This window comes from Actinia tenebrosa, unplaced genomic scaffold (genome assembly GCF_029948245.1).
Source record: "Actinia tenebrosa isolate PJP-AT-01 unplaced genomic scaffold, QUT_ActTen_1.0 PGA_scaffold2__45_contigs__length_23673736, whole genome shotgun sequence".
In the NCBI taxonomy this organism is placed as follows: domain Eukaryota; kingdom Metazoa; phylum Cnidaria; class Anthozoa; order Actiniaria; family Actiniidae; genus Actinia; species Actinia tenebrosa.
In genome coordinates, this window is record NW_028292579.1 from 8,757,334 (window position 1) to 8,775,216 (window position 17,883).

The 17,883-nt window shown below is 37.2% G+C and overlaps 3 protein-coding genes, 1 long non-coding RNA gene and 1 other non-coding gene across 5 annotated transcripts in view; 4 read left to right on the forward strand and 1 right to left on the reverse strand.

The window, feature by feature from the left end:
- The first annotated feature begins 238 nt into the window (after positions 1–238).
- Trnal-cag (transfer RNA leucine (anticodon CAG)) lies at positions 239–322 on the forward strand. The gene has a single exon. It is a non-coding gene; the product is annotated as a tRNA-Leu (tRNA).
- A 1,496-nt stretch (positions 323–1,818) lies between these two features.
- Positions 1,819–5,384, forward strand: LOC116286740 (uncharacterized). The gene is made up of 2 exons (XR_004195989.2): positions 1,819–2,239; positions 4,549–5,384. It is a non-coding gene; the product is annotated as an uncharacterized LOC116286740 (long non-coding RNA).
- LOC116286739 (uncharacterized) lies at positions 3,297–13,970 on the reverse strand. The gene is made up of 9 exons (XM_031693320.2): positions 13,792–13,970; positions 12,722–12,775; positions 12,391–12,440; positions 11,563–11,632; positions 11,302–11,339; positions 10,800–10,859; positions 10,257–10,364; positions 6,030–6,077; positions 3,297–5,295 (listed from the first exon to the last, which is right to left on the reverse strand). Exons 1-9 carry the CDS (start codon positions 13,961–13,963, stop codon positions 4,579–4,581), a joined length of 1,317 nt encoding a protein of 438 aa, XP_031549180.2. The 5' UTR covers positions 13,964–13,970; the 3' UTR covers positions 3,297–4,578.
- Positions 7,586–9,307, forward strand: LOC148909185 (uncharacterized). Its single transcript, XM_089034420.1, has 3 exons — positions 7,586–7,670; positions 8,168–8,231; positions 8,919–9,307. The coding sequence occupies exons 1-3, from the start codon at positions 7,628–7,630 to the stop codon at positions 9,133–9,135; spliced, it is 324 nt and encodes a 107-aa protein (XP_088890546.1). The 5' UTR covers positions 7,586–7,627; the 3' UTR covers positions 9,136–9,307.
- Positions 13,971–15,131: 1,161 nt separating the features above from the next.
- The window catches only part of LOC116286727 (phosphatidylinositol 4-phosphate 3-kinase C2 domain-containing subunit beta), a 15,945-nt gene continuing 13,193 nt past the window's right edge, over positions 15,132–17,883 (forward strand). The window contains exon 1 of the mRNA XM_089034262.1: positions 15,132–17,883. This exon is cut by the window's right edge and continues 693 nt beyond it. Within this exon, the coding sequence (XP_088890388.1) occupies positions 15,466–17,883 (2,418 nt within the window). The 5' untranslated portion in view covers positions 15,132–15,465.

Consider the following 17,883-nt stretch of genomic DNA (forward strand, 5'->3'; position numbering starts at 1 on the left):
AGAAAGAAAACCCGCGCACACAATGAGACCCCCCTTTCCCTCCCTCCCCCAGCCACAGTCAGCCCCTCCTTGTTCCTCCTAGCCCTACCGGTCCCGCTGCTCTCTAACCCGTAGTTGTGTAAAATTGTTTCATATTTTTTCACGAATCCTGAAATAACCTGCTAACCCAAAAACTGATAGATTGAAGTTTCGGGGGGGCAAAACGGGGCGTCAAAGGTGGGATATACGTACGTGGTGTGTCAGGATGGCCGAGCGGTCTAAGGCGCTGCGTTCAGGTCGCAGTCTACGTATGTAGGCGTGGGTTCGAATCCCACTCCTGACAATAAACGTCTTTCAAACCATCATTTTGGTGGATTTAATATTGTTTTCGAAGATACTCAGTTTTTTTAACACAATTTTGTTTTCGCGAAAAACTACATTGAACTCTGTGGATTTTGATTGATTGTATAACGCTTAGGACAGCGATGGATAAGCGCTATATCAAATTCATAATAATAATAATAATAATAATAATAATAATAACAATAATAATAGTAATAATAATAATAATAATAAATTAGTATATGTTTATTTCAACTTCAGACATTTTAGCTACATGAATACAGAATATTGAGGGCATGAATAGTCTAAGCAAATATCTGTATGACGGATTTTACAAAGATGTATACAAATTTAACAATTGTATTATTATTATTATTATCATCATTATTATTATTATTATTACTATTATTTGGGGGGTGGGGTGGGGGGGGGGGGGGGGGGGAGGCAAAGCGCCGCATTCTTTGATGTAAGGGTTTGTCACCCCAACGCGGACTCATATAAGGACCTAGACCCAAAGCAGATCTACAGACGGCATGAAAATGAGAAGAAGAGGATGTACGCGCAAAGAGTGATGGAAGTGGAGCAGGGAACATTTACCCCATTAGTAGTTACAACAACAGGGGGCATGGGCGAAGAGTGCAAGAGATATCACAGTAGGTTGGCTGAGTTCATAGTAGCAAAGAAAGGAGAGAACTATCGTGATGTTTATACTCTATGTGTTTTAGGCTTTTTTTAAGAATATTATCTTTTTAGTATCAATATTTGAAATTTTTACAAATATCTACACTCTGATTAGTTCTTAACAAATTATGATCTTGTAAATATTTATTTCTTCTTCTTCTTCTTCTTCTTATATTATATTAAAAATAAATTAAAATATTTTCATAATATTAAAAAAATAATAATGATAATATAAAAATTTATTATTATTATTATTATTATGATGATGATGATGATGATGATGATGTGTCGCGGCTGTCAGCGGTCACTGGGGTCTCAATCCTGAAACCAATCTATGGCAAAAATGATAAAACCATGCTATAAAAAAACTCAATAATATTTATATATTCCTGAATTCGTATTTCCACTAGTGTTAGGCTCTCTCGCAACACGCGACCACCAAGTCATTTCACCTCTCAAAAGCCAGTCAAAAAACCCGCACAATTGAACTTGTAAATGCATATATTTGTGTTAATCCCCATCAGGGTCCGACCGCCTTTCCACAGCCCCCACCCCCACACCCCCCGGTTTAACACCGTTTAGTGCATAAATGCTTCAGTTTTTCCAAAGAAAAATCTAAATTAAAATCTAAATTCATTCCCCGGGATTTTGGCATTTCGAGATGTGTTTTCGGACCGGTTGTATCTTTTATGGGTTAAAAAAACCCAAAGGATTCAGGATGCCAATAAAATAGTGGTATATTAACGGCTGTTTGTAAGGAGTTAAGCAAATATTTACCAGATGACGTCAGATATTCTTGAATCATGAATCAACAAATATTGCATTCTTTTGGAGTGCAGAATACGTTGTTCCGAAAAAAATATAACTTATACCTTGGGCAGACTAGGATTGCACTCGGCACGATGAAATGTGTGGAATGTACGTACGAAGGTAGAACTAGAAAAACCGATGGAAAGATAGCTCGCTTGTGTCTTTGCCTACTATTGGTGTTTTGTGTGGTTGGTTTGCTGTTGAGCACCGTGTTTATCTATCTACATATCAACAGCCGTCTCTCTCGTCTTGAAGGAAAACTGTTGGGCTTTACTTCGACTGTTGTACCAACGACAAATATAGAAGTACGACGATAATAAACGACAAAAATGTGGAAATTAATAGTTACCAGAAAAGTGACAAAAAGGGCAGAATCGGACTCGTACATTCTATTAGGAAAACTGGCCTTCAACTCTAAAGCTAAACAGTAAGTAAATTTAAAATTTGTCAAAATTGTCATCAAATCGGCTCGTCGTTCTCTTTTTCAAAAAAAATTTCCAAAAAATAAATGACCAATCCTAGAAGTTGTGATCAAACAGTTCTGAGAAGACGTGGTGGTAAGAGTAAAATGGAGGTGAATTTTGATAGAACAATTATAATACAAATTAATTTTAAAAATGCAAAGGAAATTTATCATTATTTGGTCCCCTGTCCATCAAAAAATAAAACAAATAAAACTCACAAAACCATCAGAAAATCTTTCACTTTTGAATTTTAGGAAAAAATGGTGTATTGCTAACGCTATTTTTTTCACGCTGAAAATGTAGTTTTTGCTTTTGTTAAAGGGCCACTTGGACGAAAATCGTTCCAAAATTAAAACTCTTTCATTCGAGCTGGAACTTTGCTGAAATAATCTTGAACACATTTAGAACCACTCACTGAAATATCTTTCTAATATTCGAAAGGGAAGGGCCAAAATTTTACGATTTATTTTCGTCCGCCATTAATTTCTTTGTGTCACGGCCAACGAGTCATTATGTACAGCAGTTTTACGCTGTGACGTCATTTACTCAACACCGTCATGTTAGCGTCGTTTTGACCATACATTTCTTGTTAAATCACCTGAAGTTTATTTGATGTTTTAAACGCGTTATCGTGAAAAGAATCTCTAAACAGACTTTTTTTAAACCTTTGATACCTCTTCAAATATAATGGAAACTCCTTTGGACGCTCGCTTTGTCAATCCTGAAGAGTTAGAACCATAAGTTATAATGTATGAAGATGAAGCCGAACTAGAAGAAGAAGAATTGCTTGGGAAGAGGTTTTCATAAAAATTCCTTACGTTCATTTCATTATTTGTATTTGCTACATACTGTCCATGATATAAAGATCTTAAATTTGAAGTTTCAATGTAATCTAATAGTGATTGATGTTATGAATTCTGCGTTGTGATATAAAGATTTGTGACAATATACTTAGATCTATGTGCCGAATAATTTAAAATGTGAGCTCGTAATTCTCCTAGCTGGTTTACTACAGGACGGTTATTATTTGCTTCAAAATGTTTATTATGCATTGAATAGGTACAAACATACGATTATCTAATATTATCTTTGTAAAAGAACATGTCAAAGGTTTCTTATTTATTACTCGCGCGACAGCGGCGTCTGTCACTCAGCTCGTAGATTTTTCTTTCATTGTGTCGGATGTCTCGCGGACCCAAATTGTGGGGTTGCTCTTTGCCCTTGTATGTAAATATACCTTGAAAAGTTGTTATCCTTAAAATGATTCGAATAAATCCCGAATATCTCAGTCACTTCGCGCGATGGAACCGCTAGAATCTCGTCCATGCGTCCTACTTTGTTGTGATTCTTGGCGTGCCGAGATGTATTGAAATTTTCGAATTATGATCGACAGTATTATTGAAAGTAAAAAATTTCAGCGCCTAGACATTGTTTGGTCATATAGTAGTTAGGAAACCGAATGAAACATTATATATTTTCTGAATAAACCAAATAAACCGAGTTTTACGAACATGGCACATACATTACCCACCAATGTTTTGGTTTGGGTTGAGTAAATGACGTCATAAGTACTCGTGCCAGTCTTCTTGAGCCGAATTCTGTGAGTCAAAGAAATTAATGGCGGACGAAAATAAATCGTAAAATTTTGGCCCTTTCCTTTCGAATATTAGAAAGATATTCCAGTGGGTGGTTCTTAATGTATTCAAGATTATTTCAGCAAAGTTCCAGCTCGAATGAAAGAGTTTTAATTTTGGAACGATTTTCGTCCAAGTGGCCCTTTAAAATAACAAATGAAGCCTTTATTAGACCTATGATATTGCTATATCTAAATTTTAAAACTTGGAGAGAAACATTTAGATAATTTTACAAACAGACAGTGTTAATGGATGTTCATGACAGATTGAATATGAAAGCTGATTGTGATAATGATGAAGAATCACAATGGTGATGCTGCTGCTGATGGTGAGAATGACGACGACGAAGACGATGATGAAAATGACATGATGAAAAAACTGATGATGGTGATAATGGTGACGATGATAATGATTACGACGATAATGAAGATGATGATGATAATGATGTTGTTGTTGAAGATGATGATGATGACGACGACGATGATGATGTTGATAATGATGGTGATGATGACGCCAACGACGACAACGACAATGATGATGAATTCCTATGCCACCACAAGGGCGGAAAATATACTATAATTACTGCAGTTTGGCTTTAGTAAACATTAAAGTCCTTTCCTCTGTTTTATCACTTTCAGCCAGCAAAGAACCACGAGATAAAGGCACGACTAAGGAAACATAGAGAAATCAATCTCCGAAATATGGACAAACTCGTTCTCACTCTCCACAGTCTGTAGATCCATGTCGTAATAATCGAATTCTTCATCTTCCGAACTGGAATCCCTACCTAACAAATCCCTTGTCTTGTATCCTCCTCGGTCAGCCTGATACCACGAACTCGTTGGATCCTGTACATGCTTATCCCCATCGTCCCAATCTGGAGAATCAATCTGCCATGAAGTATTTATATGGTCTTGTTGTAAAACTTCCTGTGAGGCGATTTCTATATTTTTAGTCTTCTTTTCAATGGAGTCTTCTTTGGATGCGTTAGTTAAGGCTTCACTATTGCATTCGATATATTTATCATCCACATTCTGATTGAAGTTTGTTTTGAGCTTGTTGTTTTTTCTACTTTGTGAGGACTCTTCGTTTAAATCTGTCGATGACAATTCCACTAATGGCCGATGAGATGCTTCTTTTTCATCCCCATCCACCTTGGTCGTGTCACCATGTTCATGTTCCAGATATTCCAGTTTAGCACGTTTCACTTCTGTTTCGGATTCACTTCCTTCATCTTCAGAGGAGCTCGAGTAAGAACCGACTAATGATGTTGCTTGATGTTGCCTTTCATTTGACGTGAGCTCTTTGGACTCATCGTCTGTTCTGTCTGGTTCCGTGTGGGATCTAACTGCTTGACGAACCCAGCATCCCACACGGAAATAATCCTACCACACATGCGCACAAGAAGAAAAATAGTTATAAGTATTTGGTGTAATATTATAGAATAAAATAAATGTGTTACTTGGTGTCAGAATTTTTTTCTCTTTATTTCCTTCCTTTCTTTTTCTGTTTCTTCTTTTCTTTCTTCCTTTGATTATTTATTTCTTCCTTTCATCACTTCCTTCCTTCCTTGCTTTCTTTCTGTTTTAGCAAGGGCGCTAAGCATTTCTATCAGCGAATGTGATTGGTCGAGAATGCCATGGTTGCACAAAGAGAGAATTTAGAGCTTGATATTCAAATTTATATTTCTGCTTGATTATATGTGGCTAAATGAAATTTAGGCGAAGTTAAATCGAGACAATGCATTCTGCTCAGCGGTCTTCCCAACAATGTGCGGGAGGGACCCAGCGTATTCTCAGGGGCTTACTTGCTGTGTTTGTAGTGCTGGTTGATTTGCACCAAGAGTTTTTCTCCCACCCTCCCTCCTCTGCTAATAGGTTCTCTACAGGTGAGTATATACTCCAACTGAATCTCAGTGTGACAGGTAGGGTACCGGTAATGAGCTGTGGCCCGGTTGCCATGGTTAATTTCCAGCGGGGACGTGATCTGTCGCAACCCCAGCTCCCCCTGGTACCTAACCCCAACTCATTTGTCGATGAGTTTAACTTTCTATTTTTAAGGCAACGGGGAACGTCTCGTATGATTGTTAAAAATACCAATAGGATGTAACGATACTCACCGCCATAGACCATTGTAGCATCAGACTAGTTTCATATGGACCGAAGACCTAAAACAAAGAGATAGAAAATTAAGAGGATTCTAACTTTATTTCAATAGCAAAAAGAAAGCGAGGAAAGAAAGAATAAAGTAGGGAGGGATGAACGGACGGACAAACGCAGGGTTGGATCCAGGTGTGGTAAAACACGGGGCCTGCCCATCAAGGATGTACGTGAAAATCAAACTAGTTGATCAATATTAGAAAACGACAGAAAGAAATGCTAGTCTGAATCGAAAAAATGACATTTTGTTTTACATTTTTTTATTATTTCTACTGATTTCCAACCATGAATTGTAAAAAAATTAAAAAATATATAATTAAAAATGAAACAATGATGGCTTAGCCGCCCAGAAGCCAAGAATGGGAATAATCTATCTTCTGCATCATATACTCTGTGACCAACATTAATCATTTTTTCAGTAAATTTTCTACAATCGAGACAAGTCGCCCTCTCGCCACTTCGTCGCACGCTCGCTGCGCTTGGCAAGTCTAGGGCGTTGAACTGTGTATTTTGCTGGCTATTTTACTTATTATTTTAGTTTATTTTGCTATATATAATTATAACTGACAGCAGTAGTTTGATCTCAACTAGAGTTCTATTCTGCTTTTTCTTCATATATCTGATAGTAAAGGAATCAAAAATATCTCTATCCTGTACATATCGGACACTAACATAAATATTTGTCATTTTTCTCTGCATTTTTTTTTTTTTTAATATGATTTAACTTTGCATTTCTTCCTTAGCTTTTATTTAAGTAAATATAAAAAGGATGAGGGACAACTAGAAAACGTCACTGTTAATTTGTCCTCCAGGCACAAATATCTCAACTAATCTCTTTCTCAGTCTGTATTGTCATATGCACAAATAATATGAATAGAAATTAAGGTAATTTTCCTTATCACTTTATTATAAATATTTATTATACATTTATATTATATTTAAATTTCTCTATATTGTCACCAAATGTAATTAATATTTAAGAGCAATAAACTTCTGTTCTGTTCTGTTCTGTTCTGTTCTGTTCTGTTCTGTTCTGTTCTGTTCTGTTCTGTTCTGTTCTGTATTATTTATATTTTGAAGTGACATTAAAAGCATTAGTCTAAGAGCAGTTTTCTTAGGACTGTAAAAAAGCCGGCGGCACGAACGTGGACGTGACACGGCAAGACATACGCTACACTAATCACTTTGCGTAAGAATGTATTTGCTATCCAATTAAATACTCGAAACACGGGGCGGATACGGTCGGGCCAAGAAACACGGGTCTACCAGTCCAATCAAATTGCACGAGAAAAAAATCAGCCAATCAAAATTTTAGAAAACATGAAGATTACATAAGTAGAGTTGTCCACGTGAGAGATGATCAAAACAATTTTCCCGAATAAACGCTTTAATAGTATGCTTATGCCACACCTATGGTTCAAAGTACCGACTGCACGTACCATGGTACGCACGTACGAATGCGTGGTATATAAGGGCCAGTCTGCCTGAACGTTTCACGACATTGGTGCTGATAAGATCTCGGTTCAGTATTCAATTGCATAAATCAGTTAGAAGAACGATGAAAAGCACAAGATCTCCACTTAAAGATAAATATTGTTCAGGTAAAGGCGCTGTTACCGGGCTTAACTCTTAGTTGTATAATTTTGTGTCGTTTTATTTATATTTTATGACCAGTGGAGGACTTCACGGGCTGCGTATTTTAGGATCTATTTGCAGCCTAGCCTAGCCGTGCTAACCTGGGTATCAGGCTCCCCGAAAGGGCGAGTTGGAGGGATGGGGGTGGGGAGGGGGGGGGGGGGGGACGGAAGGGGGAGAGAGAGAGAGAGAGAGAGATGAAAGCCTTCGTTCCCCTTACCCCCTCTCGCCTCCCCTCTCCTTTTTCCCTATCCCAAAGCCTGATACTCAGTTTAACCCGGGAAACAATCCCTTTCTTTTACACGAATAAATCAACGGGTTGTTTTTATCTTGTCCTGGCGATTCATCATCTGCTTGAATTTCCATTCAATGTCTAAACCAGTAGGTCGGAGTAAAGGAAAAGAAAGATGAGACTGGCCATAATTTGTATCAGATTAATGAACGTCTAATGTTGACTTTTCAGGTTCTAGCGCTAAATATCTTCAAACTTCTCAAAGCAGCAGCAAAGAAAGCCAAACAAAACAAAAGTAAGAAAGCACTAAAAGGTCTCAAATTCTGAATAAAACTTCGTTTGTTCGTTTTCCTCTTTGTTTCATTTATTCAGTTGTCGATGCATCCCATCATGTCCATTATTCATCTTTTCAATCTTCGATTTCAATTAAAAAAAAAAAATATTATTACTCCTTCCTTCTCCCTTCAGAAGGACTCCTCCCTCCCCCGGACTTCCTCAAGGACTTCCTTCCTTCCTTCTTCCTTCCCCTCCTCCCCCCCTCCTCCTCCCTCCTTCCTCCTCTCACTTCCTCCTCCATCCTCCTCCTCCCTCCTCCTCTCCTCCCTCCTCCCTCCCCTCCTCCCCCTTTCGTTCCCTCATTGTTCATCGTGCTTTTTAAATACTGTTTCTATGAACCAGTTCAATTTTTTATATTTAATTAAGCCTTAATAGACGTCACACTTATTAGTATATTGGAAGTATAAACCTTCAAAACTTGGAGACGCATCACTCAAATCAAGAAATATTTTACCATTCAACTATTTACTTCATGTAGAATCAGTACTGCAAGTATTGTCGAAGGGTTCATGTGCACTTTAATCATTAATTCATTCATTCTTCCATTCATCAATTCTTGAAAGTCTCAATCTTATGCTAGAATTTGAAAAATCAAACATAACCCATCGCTTTTGAGTTTACCGATAATAACTGTTGACATTTTCAGAGATTCAAATAAGGACCAAATGCAAGAAATATCACCACAGGCTTATAGATCCGGCCTACCACGACAAGAAATAAATGATTCCTTTAGTCCATTCAAGCAACCCTTTACGAAATGTTATAGTGATGGTGGGCAGGGGCGCAGAGCTGGTGTCTGCGATGCTACTGATCTTGGGAAACATCACAGAACATGGGACAGAGTTGCATGCAAGAGACTTTGAAGAGTAAACAAAAACAAGACATGCCGATAATGGAAGTGGTGATAATGATGATGATGGTGATGATGACAAGGTCGATGAAGATGACATTGATAATGATAGTCAATAATTATCTTGTTTTGTATTATTGTAATATTTTCTAACATTTTCTGAATGCAACAGATTGTCTCTTTTAAATGCCTTTATCAATATATTATAAATATTTTAGCATAAAAACCTAATAACTTTAGAATTTATCACATCTGTGTATTTTACAGAGGTTATTTTGCTTATTATTTTTATTGTTATTTTACAATGACGTCATCAACCAAGAAAGACCGTATGAAAACGACTTCCGGGTCCAAAATTAAAGGGGGACTAGCACGAAAATCATCCAAATTTTAATTCAGCTGAAATTTTACTGGAATAACCCTTAAAGGTCTAATAATCACTGGTTAAAGTTATTTCCTGATATTCGGATGGGAAGTATTATATTTTAACGAATTTTTATAGGTGTCTGTGACGTCATACACTCAAATACTAAACATTACATTACCTTACTTAATATTACATTACCTTAGACATTAGCAAACTGCAGAGCTCATGAATTTGTCTTAATTGCACCGGACTACAAAGTTGTTTCAGGGTTTGATAATTAAAGTTGATGTTTAATAGAAGCTTATAATCTTGAAGCGAATTTTGCTCCTGCGTAAACCACAAAGGAATGCTAATCTGAATTGAGCTTTTTGCGACATCAATAGTAAGGAAAACCGACTTCCCGGTCCTAAAAGAAAGCAGTTCGATAGAGATTTTTTCATACTTTTTCTTCACTACAGAAATTGTTGTCAATAGTTCTAAATTATTCAGGTGGAGATTAAACGAGAATATTTTCGCTTTAATTTAGGGGCTGTGATAAGCAGATGAACTCGGAAATAAGCCAAAACTTAAAAGATCTATCATTTTGGTTAAAATTTGGGATAATTATCGATTATAGATTTGAAACTTTTACAAAATTCCTTAACTTAAAGAAGAGACCTAACAAACTTTACTCAGATGTGCTGCCGAGTCATAAAATCGAACATGAGTGTAGTATGGCTACACCACCCTGGAGTCCCATCACCACACCACCCTCATGATTGACATACCTCTGCATCCGGGCCTTCAGTCCATTTGTACTCCCAGTATAACGTATGCGTATCCCTCCTCTCTCCTTTTGTATCATTTGTTAAAGGTACTCCATGCTGGTTATGACTCTAAACGATGCATACAAAATTATATGAGCTATAAGCAATGGACTATTTCGACGATGCGGCGTCCATCTTGAAACGCAAGGCATTATGGGTCCCCAGGGAGAAAAACATTACAAACATGTTGAAATAAGGAACCACGATATTTGAGAACTTTTGTCAGTTGCGAAACTGTGTGTTTGTTTTAAATTCATACATGTTCAGTTGCTGGCTATGAATACAGAATTGAGTTGGTGAACTAGTAGAGTACAAACACTATAAGTGTGCAACATAAATACCACTAAATACTGCCAAATTATGCTAATCCTATTGTATTCTATTGCTCAAATAGCACTATTTACTACTAAATAGTGCAAAGTGTTGCGCACTTTTAGTGTTTGTACTCTAGAACAAAAGTGAAACCATTAAATAATGGAATTAATATATTTATCGGCAGTTTACCATATCTTGTCGTCGTCTTCTTTCTGCCAGTCCCACTTTTATTTGTCGGTCATCAATTCTCTTATAAATAAACAACCAATATGGCATCAGGATGAATGCCATGCATTTGTATGGTATTGCCTCTCACTGTGCTTCACTGATTATATTATCAATGGTAATCATCATTACGATGTCATTCAAATCCTCATCCTCATTCTTATCCTCCTCCTCCTCCTCCTCATCATGCTCATGATCATGCTCATCGTCCTCCTCCTCCTCCTCCTCCTCCTCCTCCTCTTCCTCATCATCATCATCATGCTCATGCTCATCCTCCTCCTCATCATCATCATGCTTATGATCATGATCATGCTCATCCTCCTCCTCCTCCTCCTCCTCATCCTCCTCCCCCTTCCCTCCCCCTCCCCCTCCCCCTCCTCCTCATACTCCACCTCATGACATCTTTATCACCATACTTATCAATATCCTTTTTGTCCTCCTCAAAATTATTCTAGAATGTACTTACTGGGTGATTGTGCTGGCACCATCTTGTTGCTTTTGCAGCTGGGAAGAATATTAATAACAATAATATAATATTAGCTTGATCCTGAGACCTGATGCTTGCTGTCATTAGCAATCAACACAGGCATGCATGAGAGTGAGCCAATTTCAGACAAAAATGATTTATTTACATTTTTGCCAAAAATTGCCTGGTAGTCACAGCTTACCCATCCATCATCCTTTTGATGGTGATCATCACATATCTTGAATAAAACAATTATATTACCTGTTTCAACTTCTACAAAAGTGATAAAAGCAAAGCCTCTTGACATTCCTGTCTCACGGTCTTTCATCAGCTGTTTTTATGGAGTACAAAGGACATCAGTCATATATTTAATTAAAATCTATGTGTTAAGTAAAATAAGCAACTTACAGTGGATGGTGTAGAGTGTTCAATGAGAAAGTTGATATACTTACTTAAATGAGTTGGTCAGAAATATTGAAGTTTATAAGTTATTTCCAATCACCATCACCATCACCATCACCATCACCATCACCATCACCATCACCATCACCATCACCATCACCATCACCATCACCATCACCACCTTTATTGTCGTCGTCATCATCATTCTCTTTATCGTCGTCGTCATCATCATCATCAAGCCTAGTGTGGTATGTGTAATCATGTAGGTTATAACCAGTTGCCATTTGTCAGTTAACAATCTGTGCCTTACACTGAAATCCCTTTTCTAGGGCTTTTTTTTGGAGTTTTGCTGTCGCTAATGCATGGTCTGTGCTGGTGCATAACCAACACGTGTTGGTTGGTCATAGTTGCAGTACACTTGTAACTACTGAAGTCACAGCTAGTGCTCTAAGCATTATAAGGTAGTCTGCAGGACCCTTGGTAATTTGTTCCGCTAATAAAGTATATCATGCATTAATAATGTAAGACCAGGAGAATGCAATACAATGCACAGAAATTGGCTCCTTCTTTAAGCACCAGACACAGTTTAAAACGTAATTCAATAGAAACAACAATGTAGAAGGACACCAGAATTCACAAAAAAATAATATTCAAACTTGTACACTGGTGTGACTTTATTGTAATTACCTTCATATAAGCAATCTCACCAAAGAATGAAAAATACTCTGCCAGGGTAACTACAGATAAGAAATCAATAAACAAATATAAAACATTATAATATTGCAAAAAATGCTTCATATTAACACTTTTCTTATTGATTGATATGCAATGAATGAGACAAAAATTTCAAAAAGTTACTATCATAATTATACATACGGCCCCATCCAATTTTGTCAGTCCTCGGAATTTTCCTCATCCAATTATTTCTTAATTGGACAGCATGGAGTCCTATTACGTATACGAATCACCGGCATTGGATTGTTAAATTGTATATTATCAAACTTGTACATTTTCCTACCTGCTTTAGTGTCTTTGCTCAAATTTCCTATGTAAATCTTGGCACGAGGGTTATCTATTTTAAAAAAAGTGTGATATTATTATTCATTATACTGCAAGTAAATATGGAATAATACATCTAGATAGGTTGTTAACTAACAAACAGACTAGTTTTCTTTTTTTCTTAAATTCTTTTCTTTCTTTTTTTTCTTTTTCTTTATTTTATTGATTTAAAAAAGCTTTGGGCTGACCTCACAGATTGAATTAGATTTTATTGTCTAGATTTTAGAGTTACTATTAGTTACTCAAACATTTCTGAGGGATTTTGAAAAATCTTTGACTATGAGGATACTATTTTCTGAAAATTAAACAAATTTCTTCATTTTTTTCACGATTGGTTTCAATTCTCTACCTCGGTTCTCATATTTTCTGGCATAGCAACAGAAATTGAACTAAATTTCTGAAGGAGTTGATATTGAAAAGAGGGATTTTTTCTGGAGGGGTAATGAAGATTACATCTCTATAGATCAAGGCTTTGTAGCATCAAGTGACCTACGATAGCAATGGTAACTATGCCACCTTGAAAATTCACTTTTTCCAAGGAGGGGATTTTTTTCCTGAGGGGGAGGGGGGTCAAAATTACTCAACCTCTTATAAAATGGGTCTGGATATAAAATGGAATGGTCAGTGCCAAGTCCTATTAGTTGAACTTGCAGACACCAGAGCTAAGGGGTGAGTGCATTACTGTTACACTTCCTCAGAGCCAAATAAAAATCATGAAGACAAACAGAAACAAACAGAAAAATACGTCTTAAAATAATAGCCAAAAAGATCAGCACAGTTCAGTAAAAAATTGACTGAATGACAGTCAGCCAGCCAGTCAGCAAAGGACAGACAGACAGCCATACAGTAGACTTGACAAAAAAATACAGCAAAACAGGCAAATTCAGATAAGTAACAAACTTAATGAAACAAAAAATTAAAACATAAATATAAACTATGAAAAATACTTTTAACTGTCCCTAAAAAAGAACTATAAGCTTAAACGTTCCTCCTTAAAAAAATCTCAGTGTTGATACTGATAAAACTCACATCTTCTCCTCTTCATGCCCGCGTTTAACGACTCCGCTGAATGTGTTTGGGCATGTAATGGCACCTTTGCATCCTCTCTAGTCTTTTGCCAACCTTCTACCTTCCTGCCTTGCTCTTTTGGTCTCTTTGCACCGCACACGTTACTTTTATAGCTCCATCCAAACGTCGCCATTTTGGAAAACTACTAACATACCACAGGAAGACCGCTCCGAGTTTTGTACTCCAAGTGTATTTCTTTCTAGCGATTTATTTTGATTTCTCTTAAGGTGGCTGCCTACTTTTGAACGTTCGATTTGAGCCCACGATGTGCGCGCGCTCAAAAACCGCTGAAAAATCTACAAGATTTTATTGAAGAACCATACGCGTTTTGAGCTTCAACAGGGCAAAACCCTCGAATTTTGCACGGGACTCTATATTTTTTAATAGCTCATTCGAAAAAACTCCCTAAAAATCTAGGTTATATCAACATTTTAGGAAAAGTTTAAATCAGGAACACGTGAAAAAATAGATTTTTGTAGGGATTTTTGTTCGACTTTATGAGATTTATTAAGAGCACCGAAACTACAAAACATGACAAATCAATGTATCTCTCTGTCTTTTTGTCGAAAATATCCATGTATTATTGTAGAAGGATTGACTAGCCTTCGTTCGTGCAATCATATAGTCTGCAAATAACTATTATCTTATTAATCTTAATTTTTTTCTAAACACTTCCGGTGGCGCAATTTTTACTCCAAAAGCTCGTGCGTAGGCTTCCATTAAATACTGATTATCTCGAAAACGAGCTCGGGACACCCTATTTTTCCTTTCCAGATTTGGAATCAGCATTAAATTTCAATTTGGAAAATCGAAGTTTTAAAAAAAGCTTAAATCAATTTCCAAAAGTAGGCAGTCACCTTAATTATTTCTAGCTGAAACATCTATGATTGATCTTATTTTAGGTATTTTTCCCTTTTCAAAATAATTTACTTTAAAACCGCCACATTAAAAAAACTTACAATTTGGTGCCCCACAGGAAGCCCACACTAAGTTTTGTCATACAACTTCACTACGGTCTTTTTTTCTCATAGTTTCATTTTTATTCTTTTTGATTATCTGTTGCCAAAACAACTAGAATTTTTTTAAGCACAAAATCTTAAAACTCTCACTACAATATCGTTTGTTGGGTTGCCTGTGGTGAGACGCTACGCTTGCGCATTTGATACAAAAACAGGAATCATACCACAGATAGGTTTGTATGAGCTGATATTGTTATTACTTCCTTATTCTGACATATTTACACCGTTATAGCGTATTTTTGACATCTTGATTAATTCTATAACAATAAAATTTATATTATTTAATGTTAAATCACAGGACATCGGGCAAATATTGCAAGATTACTGCTACATTACGCCATGTTTCCTAGGAGCTTCTGTGGTTTTTCGACTATCATTTATATCCTCTAATTAGATAATCATTTATCAAGAAAACGTTGGATCTTTGGGCTTCAAGACACACAGTTATAATTCTTGGTTTAAGAGGATTTTAAGGATGACAGAACGAGATTTTTGAAGTGGAATAATGCTTGCTGAATCATGAACCAATTCTTCAAAGGACGAGACAAAATAAACGACAAGGCTGGACTTATTAAAAGTAGGTTTCAATCGTAAACAATAAACTGCCTGGCAAAAAATGGGAGACAGGCAATTTAGTGGTGATGATTTGATGGATTTTGCTGATGATAATGGCGAGAAAACAACGGATAAAGGATCTAGGGTTTCTTGGTTATCTGAACTGTCAGAATTGGATCAAAATATGCCTTCTACTACTGACGCTAAAGCTGATAAAGCATGTGCTTATTCGACAAATGATTTTTCAAGGCCAAGTCAAGATGAGCTGGACTCGATACAGTGGGTATATCCTCAAAGTAGTTGCTCGACTAATGGAAAAAGTGTAAATTCTAAGAATCCTTTTCTTCCTGATAGACCAAGTCAGTTATTTGTAAACAACTGTACAACCACTTCAACACTGAGTTATAATGCACAATCTGTAGCTACTGGTAGTAATATTAGACTTTCCCATTCAGAGGAAAACCTATCACCTACTCATTCTAAAAGATTCGATGGATTGAATATTAATAGTGATGATAATGGTTATGCTCAAGCCAGTGGAGTAACACGAAGGTCACTAACACCACCTCCTTTACCTGGAAAATCAAAACGATATGTCCCCATAAAACAGGACAAAACTTCTAAGTTTGATGATTCACAAGAACTTCATAATGAATTCACCCTAAGAATGAACTTAGATGAGCCGCCGAAGACTAATACCACAGATAACTACCTAGAAAATTTTTCTGAATTGCTACAAAGAGCAGACAGTATAGGTTCTGCGACAGATAGCATTGAATCTTCAAGTTCAACTCATCCTTTTGATAGAATTTCTTTGAAGAGAAACTTTTCTATGAGGTCTTTCCAAAGTAATGATTCCGATGCTCCAAGCTCGGCAAGAAGTCTTCCAAATAAACTGCCCAGTGATATTCAAGCATTTGATAAGCTGGAGACTGAGACAGAGTGTGGGAATAATAAAGATATCAAGCCTGATTCAATTTTAGATTATAATTCATTTGAAAATGAACAAAACCACCCCCTGCAAGTCAAACTTCCTGACCTAGAGACCGAAGAAATGGAGTTCTTTGGCTGGCAGCCAATGGAAAGAACAATGTCAGGACCACCAAAAGCACCAAGAGAGAAATCACCCCATCGCTATTCCGTAGGAGACTCCCATACATTACAAACCCCCTCGACAAATGCAAAAGACAGTAAATTGGATATTGATAAAAAGCCATCATTTGAAGGAGGCTTATTTGAGGTTGCTAAGGAACGGGACCTTGAGGTTGTTGCATTTGGAAAGATGCTCTCTGATTTGAGAAGTATGTTTCAGTACCAGGATACTTCTAACCGAGGCTTTGTCCTGAGCTCTGCCCTGCCTCCAAGCTTTGGGGAAGAAGCTTATGACTTAGACACTGAAATACCAGTTGTTATTTACACTGAAAGTGAGAGGGATACCATCCGCTTTAGCACTAATGTCCATGTACCAGTTAGGGAAGTCATTGAACTTGCAATAAGTTGTTTATCAGATGCTACTGATGTTACAGACTATTCTGAGATTTGTGGGGCATTTCTTTTAAAAGTTTGTGGAAAATCTGAATATCTTGAAGCAGAAAGAGAACTAGTTGACTATGAGTATGTTCAACAATGTCTTAAACTACAAACTGAAGTAAGGTTTGTGTTAACAGAAAGTGACCGTGTTTCCAGACCACTTGCTAGGTCACAAGCGGATGATAAGTTAGATTTAATTCCCAGAACTTATAAAGACTTTTTTGATCTTACAAAGTCTACTGCTATTTCTCAGTATGGGTTGACAATACTTATGGAGGCATTCCATGATGAAGTAGCAAAAGTTCTACAAGAATCTACCGATCTAGTGGCTCCTCGCTTTGAGCCAAGCCGGATAATTCAGTCGGTCAAAGCGATATGTGCCATGCTGGCAAGCATTGAAACTAGTGAAATTCATAGTGCAGTCGATGAGTTGATCCAGTTACAGCAGCGAAAAGAAGGCCAAAATGGAGCACCTCTTCCACCTGACTCAAATTCCATTATTTGCATCCTCACGAGGTTGTCCCAGTCTGTGCATATGCTTGTCGAGATGTACTGTGAAGCTTTTGATACTGAATTCACAGCTAGTAGGATCTACAGACCTGGGTTATCAGGCACCTTTGAAGTCACTGCAATGACAGAGAATCTCCGGATTCGTATTGCGTCGGCGCATCGTTTGCCTTTGAACTGGAAACAGGATTACGAGTTCTTCGATGTAGAAGCTGGCATCTATTATGGCGGATCTCTTCTTTGTCCTGTAGAGATTACCCCCTTGATGAAAATCACAAAGAAATTCCTAGATCACGTGAGGTGGGACGAATGGCTTGAGTTCAAGATCCAAGTGCGTCAGCTTCCAAGGGAGTCTCGTTTGTGCCTGACTCTTTATGGTTTTACCAGTATGACAAAAGGCACCGCAGTCCACACCCCTAGGGTGCCTCTAGGATGGGTGGGG

Bases quoted from the DNA above. Each gene is read 5' to 3' on its own strand.
- LOC148909185 (XM_089034420.1), top strand. From the start codon at position 7,628: ATGAAAAGCACAAGATCTCCACTTAAAGATAAATATTGTTCAG. The intron at 7,671-8,167 runs GTAAAGGCGCTG...TTGACTTTTCAG, and splicing joins TAAAGATAAATATTGTTCAG to GTTCTAGCGCTAAATATCTT. The intron at 8,232-8,918 runs GTAAGAAAGCAC...TGACATTTTCAG, and splicing joins GAAAGCCAAACAAAACAAAA to AGATTCAAATAAGGACCAAA.
- LOC116286739 (XM_031693320.2), bottom strand. From the start codon at position 13,963: ATGGCGACGTTTGGATGGAGCTATAAAAGTAACGTGTGCGGTGCAAAG. The intron at 12,441-12,721 runs GTAGGAAAATGT...TCTTATCTGTAG, and splicing joins GAGCAAAGACACTAAAGCAG to TTACCCTGGCAGAGTATTTT. The intron at 11,340-11,562 runs GTAATATAATTG...TATTCTTCCCAG, and splicing joins TTTTGTAGAAGTTGAAACAG to CTGCAAAAGCAACAAGATGG.